This window comes from Trypanosoma equiperdum, assembly GCF_001457755.1.
Source record: "Trypanosoma equiperdum strain OVI genome assembly, contig: ctg_93, whole genome shotgun sequence".
Taxonomy (NCBI): Eukaryota; Euglenozoa; class Kinetoplastea; order Trypanosomatida; family Trypanosomatidae; genus Trypanosoma; species Trypanosoma equiperdum.
In genome coordinates, this window is record NW_027124909.1 from 2228 (window position 1) to 12134 (window position 9907).

Sequence of the window (9907 nt, forward strand, 5' to 3'; positions counted from 1 at the left end):
TAGCCGCTGCTAGCTGCACCTTGAAACTATTTTTTTAGTATAAAACTAGAAATCATTGACTTTTGTATCCTTGTTTGAGTACTATTACGCATCCAGTTGTTTCATTCCATACTATCTTTCCTATTTTTAGCTTTTTGAAAAATCAATTCGGCTAACGTAGCAACCACATTTTGTTTAAAACTGTACTGTCTATTTCTTACTGACCCATAGATTACATCATTGTGTATGATAATAGCCATCTACATGGATGTGTTCAAAAATGAGCATATTCCACCTCTGCCTCTCACTCCCTTACTCACTTCCATTGCATGGCTGTCATTATTCTTACTGCTTCACTTCTTTCAGTTCATTCACTCTCTATGACCACTTTTATTATAATATTCGCATTTACGCACTTACAACACTTTCTTATCGTCACCATTATTATTATTATTATTGATAATACTGTAATTAATCTAACTAATATCCATAAAATAAACAAAATAAGACAAATGAGAACAGTACTCATTTCCATGCTCTATCACCTTTCTGCTGTATACCCTATGCTACTTTCAAACACATTTTACTAAAATATTAAAAAGCCGTCAGAAATTTGAAAGAGTTTATCAAAACGTTTTAAAATATACCAAATTTAATAAATGCTAGCAAATTCTTCCAAAATAGCAAAGTTTCATAAATTTAAAAGGTTTAAGCAAAAAGCTAAACGTTTTAGTCTATTAGAAAAAATGCAATCAAAAAAGGGGCCTTATGAATGACAAAAGAATTGCTTCCTGTGGTGTTTGTTGTTTTACCATTTTCTTTTACTCCTTCTTTAAGTTTGCATTTGCCGTCTGTGAATTCACAACCATTTTCATTTTTGGAGTCCTCCATTGGTTTGTCCTTGAATTTGTCTTCCTTTTTGTAATCGATTAGTGTTGTAGATGCATCTCTCTTTTCATCTTCGAGTTCATTTTTGTTTCTTTCGCCTTCAAGTCTACCTAGAATTTCTGCTTCTTTGTCGTTTGAGCTGATTGTGTCAATCGGCACCGGTTGCGTCTTTCCTTCTCTTGTTACCAAAACAGTTTTATTACCTAGCAGTGTTTCGAATTTGTTGTAAAAGTTGTCTTTTTTTTCGCCGTAAGCTGCCTTGATATATGCTTTGAGATCTTTGTTTTCTGGTTCTTTTTTCGGGTTAAGCATGTTGGCATAAGATGGCATGCAGCGCGCTATAACTGTCTGGACCGTCGGGTCCTCTGCCAGAGTTGCGCCTGACAGTTCTGGCATGTGTTGTACTGAAGGTTTTACTTGAAAAGTTTCACATAATAGTCGGGCGAAATAGTTGGCCGCATCGCCGCCCTGCTCGGCCGCTTTAATTTCTTCGTGGCATTCACCGCCGGGCTAATCGCCTTTGAATAATTTTTTGGGTGCTCCCTGCTTAATGCCTTTGCCAGCCGCAGCCTGAAATGCTAACACTACGCCTGCAGAGGCGAAGCCGCAGCCCGTTAGAACTTCTTGTAGAGTGCCTTTACTGCCGTCCGTTTCCGTGCAGCTGCCGCCCGTCGTTATGGCTAATTGCAGCTTCTTTATTGCGGCTGAAATTTTGGGCAGCTTTGTGATTTTGATGTTGTGAAGTTTTGCCGGGTTAGGCTTGCTGTCTCCTAGGTCGGACGAGGTTTGTTCGTTTACTGTGCGGCAGCTTGCTGCAGCCGGCGCCTTGACCTGTAGTGTGAGCGCCGGGTTGCTCGCGCCGCCACCGGCTTTGGTATGGGTACTCCCGGAGGCCGCGACGAGTGTTATTGTTTCCACCTCTAGTAGCGTCCGTAGTTCCTGTCGGTGTTTTTTTATTTGCTTTATAGTGGCATCGAGTTTCGGTCCGTTGTTCTCGATTGCCTTTTCATTCTCTCTGTATTTTGCCTTTGCGAGTTGCTCTAAGGCGGAGATGAGACACCTGGGTTCACAGGCTGGAGCCGCGGCTGCTGCTAGTCGGTAAGTGCGTGCTGCTGCCGACAGTCGTTCCTGCTCAGCACGAAGTGGCTGCAGTACATTACTTAAGTGCTGTGATGTTTCTCGGAGGTAGTATTCCTCTTCGCAGACGGCTCTGATTGCTTCGACGGTGGGGTCGTTGGTGCCGGTAGCAAACAATCTTATAGTCACTACAACTACTGCGCCGAGCTGTAAAAACATCTCAGTTACTTTAGTTCTGCTGATTAACGTTAGTTAAGCTTGTTTTGGGTAACAGTATATGCTGAAACATTCCACTTGTTTTAGGGTAAGTTGCGCTTCTCACAGCATAAACTTACAGAAAACTTGCTCACCCTTTATGCACATGGGTTGTGTTTTTACCGCATGTCTGCTTAGTTGTATGGCTCCCCATTTACTAGTGCGTGTCCCGCTGCAGCACTTATTTTTCCTGAACTTATTTTCTTTTATACTGATAAAAGAAGAGTAAAACGTGTCTACTGTGCCTCTTTAACCTGGTATTTTATTGGATTAGACTACAGGTTGTACGATGTGACGTCAAGTCAATGACTGATGGCTTCGCTGCTACTCCTCATTGTTTGCACAACAAATACTTCCAAAAACAACCTCTTCCACTTTACCTTTATACTTTTCTACTGTTTACTTCTTTCAAATATTTCATCTTTATTGCTTTTTCTTTCTCTAATCCTGGACACTTTGTCAATCAGAAGCCTCCCTTTAGCATTTTTCGTGGTGCTAATTACGCCACTAACCGCGCTTTTGCTCTTATTCATTGTTGCTTAAAGGTAGCTGCTTCAGCTTTTATTTGTGTTTTCAGTCGTTTTTTCTTCAACTTCTGGACCACTGAATGTCCACACCTACTTGCAAGATCAGTATTTAACATTGCTGGTTCGTCTTTCTGTTTTTTTCACCTCATATCGCTTCTCAATACCAAAACTTCTTCTGATAAAGTTCTTGATTTGCTTCTGATACTCTAAGTAATCTACAAATCCGATACAACTACTTTTCTTTTCTTCACTTATATTGCCATTTAGGGCTTTGCATCACTCTCATTCCATTAATAATGCACATGCAAACCCAATCCTCTCGTTTTAATCATTGTCTTACTATTATTATTATTACTGCCCACATTATAATATTCGTATATATATATATATATACATATTACTATGACTATATAAACCTTGCATGTATCTGTAACAAGAATATAAAACAATTCAGAAACTTTTCAGAATACCACTCTTTTTTTTGCAATTTAAAATCTTACTATTTTGTATTCATAGACCATTCTAATACACATTTTACAAAACGTTACTGATTTCCGCAATTAAATAGAAAACTTTTAAAAATATATCAAGTTTCGAAAAAAATTACCAACAAATATCAAACTAGAAAAATTCATAAATACTTAAATGCTACAAAACTCATAAATGCAGCAGTAATTACATAAAATTTATTATTTACAAGAAAACTAGAATATTTTCACTCTTTTCCCTCCCACTTGCAATCCGGAGATTTTCAATCTTTCTCTGGTTTCTCTTTTCATTTATCTGTGCTTGTTTCTGCCTTTTTGTTTGAGTTTGTGTTGCAGGGACTCCACTTTGTGGGGTTTTTGTTTCATTGAATTTGCACTTTTTGTCACCCTCAGCTGCGCTTTCATTATAGCTGCAGAAAGGTTTGTTGTTGCATTCATTTTTATCCGTTATTTTACTGTAAACGTCTGCTAATGCTTTGGGATCTTTCTGGCCGCTTGCATCTTGTAGTTGTTGTTTCAGCTCTGTGATTTTTCTCGACGCTGCGTTTTGGTAGTAGGCTAGAAGGCTCGCCAGTTTTTCTTGGTTGTCGATTTCGCCTAGGGTCTTCTTTGAGGCACGACCAGCTATGCCATCAGGAATTTCTTCCTTGTTTACTTCGTGTTCGGCGGCTGCTAGTTTGGCGGACGTTTTGTCGCCTAGAATGAGGGTTTGTTTGCCGTCCACAATATTCTCCTCAGCTGGATCTTTTGTGCCGTAGAGGTGCGTGACTGCAGACTTGATATCTTGGCGGTCGCTTGCATCTGAGGTCTCATTTTGGCAGTAAGCGTGGTCATGCCCTTTGTTTGCCTGTATAGCATGATGCGCCTCTGTGCAGGGCTCGTGCTGGTTCGCCTCTGCCGTATGTAGCGTTGTCGGTGCTATTAGCGTCACTTTTGCATCAGTGTTCGGTATTTTGATATAACCACCCATGACTTCGGCACCGTTTGCTGTTGCACCGTTACCGTAGCCTTCAGTGTTGATACTCGACAGTAGCAAGCAACGCTTGCCTCGGGTGGTGGGCTGTGCCGCCGACAGCTGTGCGTCATTTGTTGATAAGCTTGTGAAACCCGCCGCTGTTATTGTTGGTTGCCGCCGCTGCTGGGCGCTTGCCTCTGGTGGCTTCAGCCCACATTTCACATCTTCTACGTTGTCGGCTCGCCTTGCCGCGGGCGTCCCATCGGGTTTGCCTTGTAGCAAGCATGGGTTAGAGCCTGTTTGTGCTGTTTCTAGTAGATTAAGGTATTCATCGATCCTGCCTTTGAGGTAACTTGCTTTGGCTGCCGCTTTATGCTGGCCCAGTATTGCTCTGTCCTTGTAGTGAACCATGGCTTTGTCGGCACGTCTTGTTAAGTAATCTTGTAGCAGTGTTCCTTTCAGTTCCTTGGGTGTGCCGATATTTTTCAATGCGTAGATGCTACTGCGCGCCGCTGCGATCCGCATGGTTTTAATGTGCGTCAAGATAGACTGTGCGTGGTGTAAGGTTTCGTCAGGTATCTCGCCGAGCTATTCCGACGTTTTGCAAATCGGCATCCATACGTTTTGCATCAGGCCTACTGAATTGGCCGCTTTGGAACCACAGGTTATCGTTTCTAATGCTGCTACAAAGAGCGCTAGTGTTGATTCCAGCCTTGTTACTTGTTTGGTCATGTGTATGCTTTTTGTCTGTGTTATTGGTGCAAATCACTTTTTGTAACGCAAATTTCCTGAGTTGGTGAACATTATAGCGTTAAGAAAAAAAAAGCATGTCCCTTTGCAAATTTTTCGTGGCATTGAGTATTTTTGGATCGCGGATATAATTAAGGTGTGTACTCTGGGGCGTTTTTATTTTTTGCCGTTAGAAATTCCCTAACACTCCAATTTCCAAATTAAACTCGTTTATAAAATTCTGCTTCAGCTTGTCCTTCATCTATGAAAAATTGTCCTCTATAATTTATGAATGCTCAGTAAAAGGTACTGTCACTTCGTTTTAAATCGATGTTTTTCAATCTTTTCTTTTTCTTTGGATCTATATAACAGGCTCCAGCGAAGGTTATAAAACTACAGTCTTTTTCTTCTTGAAAATACGATGCCTATTTATATAGCTGAAAATTCCAAACTTATGTTTTGTTATCGGTTTCGTTAATTGTCAGTTCGACACTACATGCTTGTGTAATAAACATGTGGTTCTTCCGCTTCCACAGAATGTGATTGCCTTTTTCTTTTCTTTTTTCTTCATTACAACTACATTTCGGCGTTTTTTAATGCTCAATCATTTGGGGATTGCTCGTAGCTTTCTCATTTCTTTTCGTTTGTTAATAAAATCTACTTTCTTTTCATCTGAGTTAAATTTTTTACGTATCAGTCGCTTCTTGTAATATCTTATTTTTCCCCGTATATCAATAAAGAATTGGAGGGGTATCACCAATAATTCTTTCTACTTCGTAGATATCCTCTGATTTCTCATATATGCGTTCTGTTACTCTGTTCATGCTGCTTTGTAAGGGAGGTATTGTAAGCAGTTGTGCTTGCTGGTGCTGTTTTAGAAGACTAAAAAGGTCACTTGTTACGGTCAATGGGCTCCGTATTCTCATTTTTTCAATCCTCCTTTTACGTACGATAATGATATTCTTCTTTAGATCAGATGTGTATACTTCATATAATCTGTCTCCTAAACTCCGTCGACTTCTATAACATTCTTTTTACTTCTCTCTTTTTTATCTATTTAGTCGCCTACACCTACTGAAATCACTTAATTGTTTTAAGTGTATACATTTCGGCTCTCTATTCGGTTTTCACTACTACTGCTTTTGTAATACTAGGATGTGTGCATATCTATCACTATTGCTCTTTTTATTATCACCCTAACTAATATAAATAAAATAAAACAAAACAAATTAAAACAGATATTTTCTTAAAGACATTTATTTTTTATACCCTATCATCCTGCTACTCTACGTACATAGTTACTTTCCTACATATTTTTGATTTTTAAAAAAATTTCAACAATTTTAAAAAGTTTGACAAAGATGGTCAAAGCATATGAAATGCAGGACATTCGCTCAAAATAGAAAATTTCATAATCTTCTATAATTTGAGCAAAAAATCCTAAAATTATTACGGAAGCAAAACTGCAAGCAAAAGTGGGGCCTTCTTAATGACAAAAGAATTGCTTCCTGTTGTGTTTGTAGCCTTACTATCATTTTCAGCTTTCAGTCCCTCTTTTTCTACGCATTTATCACCTTTTAATTCGCATTTTTCGCTGTCACAATCATTCTTTTCCATTTTTACACATTGTTTTTTGTCGTTATTTTTGGCACCAGTTTGGATCTTTGTAGACTTCTGTTTGTCAATCTGCTGTCCAAAGGTTATCGCGAGGCCCTCACCTACATCCGCCGCTGTGCCGAGTGAAGCCAAAGTTAGTTCTTTTTTGGCCCCTGACATTTCGTATTTTAAGTTGATTTGCGACAGCGGTTGTATTAAAGCTGTCTGTATGTTACTCCCTTCTTTGCCAATAAGTGTCCTGACTGCGGCTTTACGAGAATTTTCATCAACTCCGGCTTTCACCCCAAGTTTAATGATTAACTGGGCGTAGGTTTGTGCTGTGCCATCGTTTATTAGCTCCTCTGTGCTTAGTTGTGTGGGCCGACGTTCCTGCGTTATTTTTGCTTTCCTGGCTGTGCACACCGCATGGCCAAGGTCTTGTGGTGTTACGATGAGGTGTGACCCTTCTGTTTTCTCCACGCATTTTCCGGTCACTTGGTCATCTTGCGTTATTGACGTTTCTGTGGGTGCTTTTATAGCTTCTAGTACTGGTGGTGTGGGTATGCCGACACCGTGCGATGCGCTGCCCAAGCTGTCGCCGCTGTGCATGCACGCGCCTCCTGTTGTCACGGCTCCGTTCAGGGTGCCTATTGTGCCGGCGGCGTAGACCGGTACGGCGATTGCTGCTGGCGTGAAGGCGGCCTCGCTGGTTGTTTTTAGTTTTATCAGCTGGCTTATTTCGTCTCCTGCCTTGCTTAGTTTTGCGTTTGTTGTCGGTGTCTTTTCGCATTTGTCGTCGGCGTCCGTGCTTGGGTTTAGTGTGACTGTGCACGTTTTGTCTGCCGCTGACGAGATTTTGTGCTCCTGCGGCGCGCCGGAGAATGCCGCCGCACCGATGTTTAGCGCTTTTACTCTAGTCTCCTTCAGTGCCCTTAGTTGGGCTGCCCTTTCTTTTAGCAAGTTGACTGCGTGTTCTAGGTCCGCTGCTTTTGTAGTTAGTTGCTCCCGTTGTTTTGAGGATGCGTCAGCTGTTAGGGCGGCCAGCAGCCCGTAGCCTCCTGCTTTCGGTGATCCTAAGTTTCGCGTGTACGCTGATATTAGCATGATCAAATCCACGTTGAGTTCGGACAGCCTTCCCCTAGCTTCTGTTAGCTGGCTGCCGAAATAAGCCGCTAAGTTTTGGTTGTAGACTATTTCATCGCATAGAGTTGATATGGCTGTTGTTGATTCTTTCTGATCGGCGTTGGTTCTCAACGCCGCTGTGATTGCTATAACGAATGCTACGACCAGGCGGCTTGATAGCATTTTCAGCTTTTATGTCCTTGTTCTAGGTCCTTGTAAAATTGCCTAAGTTAGCTCTGCCTTATTCTGAGCCGCTTGCTATGTGCCAGAAGAAAACGGTTTGCCATTAAAACAAAAATAAAGCTACGTGAAAGCTCTTTTATGCTAATAACAAGCTTGTTGGTTGCGTGTCATGGTTAGTTTAGTGAAGCAGCTTAGACCGGCTTTTGTTGGGTCAATGAGCGCTCAATGGCCATAGTTACAACTTCCACTGTTTTCTCTCCTTTGTAACTGTAATTTACACACAGTTTCTCCTTTGTGGGTTTCTTGTGTTCGGCGTTTCATTTTCTTGACTTTTCCGTTGCTTCTTGTTAGATGTATGTTGGTAAAGTTCCTTTGTTTTCCACTATTATTTGCGAAATTACCCTCGGTTTCTTTTCACCCTGTGATCATTTTGATATTTTTTAAAAATAACCCACATTTACTCAAATAATTTCCATAATCTGCACTTAGTCCTCAACATTAGGAGCAGGAATAAGCTTCAAAAGCCATTTCCGTGGGTTTCTATTGGCTCGCATCTACCCATTCTTGTGTAGCATACTGGTTTTAGAGCTTGTTTACAGTTTAGTAATTCTGAAACCTCAATGATCTATCAGTTAGAGTGGCTGGCTGCGCATATATTTCAGTTCCGTCTTGTGTGTTTTGGTTTTTTTCTTAAGTATAAACATTTTTTTGCGGGTGGAGCTTTCACTAATATTTATCTGAAAATGCCTTTAATTTGAATCTTAAATATTCAGTTTTGTTCAGTTTGAGTCATTACCCCCTATGCCTCTCTACTTTTTATTGCTTTCTTTTAAACTTAAATACAAAGAAAGCTGTAAGGGGAATGGAGCTCTGATTGTATATGGCTGAATTTATATAGTTGCATTTTCTAAGATAAATTGAATGCACGCCTGTAATGTACCTTGGTTAGCATCTTCTAAATATTACATTTAGTCTGTAGTTTCACACATTTACATGGCTGATCATTGAGCGCAACGAAATGCTTGTTTCTATCCTACAACCTGTACAATTCGCATGACTCGAGTTGGCTGTAAGGTTCATTGTTTAGACATTATCTTTTGATGCAATAACAAGTTTACTAGCGCTTTACGTGTCTGTTGTGTTACGTTATTCTTCTTTTCTGTGGAAGTTCGTCTAATTTTGCTGCTTTTTTCTGAACTTTCTGAAATGTTGGATACAATCCTCAGTTGATTGCATTATGTTTTTGTCTTTCTCCGTTTCATTATAGAGATAAACATAATTTCAGGAATTTTGTACGGATCATATCAGCTACATTCTTTCTGTTTAGTTATTGTATAACAATCAAAGTACTTTTAGTGTAAAAAATGCATTATTCAAAGAGATATTGTGACTATATAGACAATAGTCCCCCTGGTATCTCTACACATGTAGTCTCACATTTCTATAGATACATCGACTGCGTTTGGCATATAAAATGAACTCTCTTTCTCACATCGTCCTCTCCCTCATCTTTTTGTGTATGGTTGTGTTAATTGTTATGTTTGTGGATTAAATTACGCAAATTCGATTTCCTTCGCTTCTTCACTGCTTTTCTGTATTTTCTTAAACTATATTCATCGCACAACGCCTTTCACTTATCTACTCCTGTTGCATTTCCGCTGTTTTTAGTGGGTCTATTTTGGTATTCTGTTTAATATCTACAACAGGTATTATAATAATAGTATACTCACACATTTACAACATTCTTCTATTATTATTATTATAATTACTTTTATTATAGTATTGGTATATGAATAATGTAAATAAAATAAACAAAATTAGAATTTAACTCAATTTTCATACCATTTCACCACACTACTTTAAACCGAAATGCCACACTTCAGATTTTCATATTTTTATTTTTACCAATTCAAGAATATACAGATTTCACGAAAGTGTTAAAATATATCAGATTACATTGAATTTAATAAATTTCATAGAATTGAGCATACATCTTTGAAAAAAATTAATCATTGAAACAAAACTTCCGGCAATAGAGGAGCGTTGATGACAATAGAATTTCTTCCTGCGGTGTCTTCAGCTGTTGTTATTACTTTATCCTTGCACTT

General features: G+C 39.5%; 2 protein-coding genes and 1 pseudogene across 3 annotated transcripts; all 3 read right to left on the reverse strand.

The window, feature by feature from the left end:
• Positions 1–1377: 1377 nt before the first annotated feature.
• TEOVI_000461000 (uncharacterized protein) lies at positions 1378–2163 on the reverse strand (the record flags this gene model as incomplete). Its single annotated transcript, XM_067227362.1, has 1 exon — positions 1378–2163. One exon carries the CDS (start codon positions 2161–2163, stop codon positions 1378–1380), a length of 786 nt encoding a protein of 261 aa, XP_067083463.1.
• A 1212-nt stretch (positions 2164–3375) lies between these two features.
• On the reverse strand, positions 3376–4862 carry TEOVI_000461100:pseudogene (annotated as a pseudogene). Its single transcript is given in 2 exon segments — positions 3376–3528; positions 3531–4862. Coding segments are annotated over 2 exon segments (1485 nt in total).
• Positions 4863–6347: 1485 nt separating this feature from the next.
• On the reverse strand, positions 6348–7799 carry TEOVI_000461200 (uncharacterized protein; the record flags this gene model as incomplete). The annotated part of the gene is made up of 1 exon (XM_067227363.1): positions 6348–7799. One exon carries the CDS (start codon positions 7797–7799, stop codon positions 6348–6350), a length of 1452 nt encoding a protein of 483 aa, XP_067083464.1.
• Between the last annotated feature and the right edge of the window lie 2108 nt (positions 7800–9907).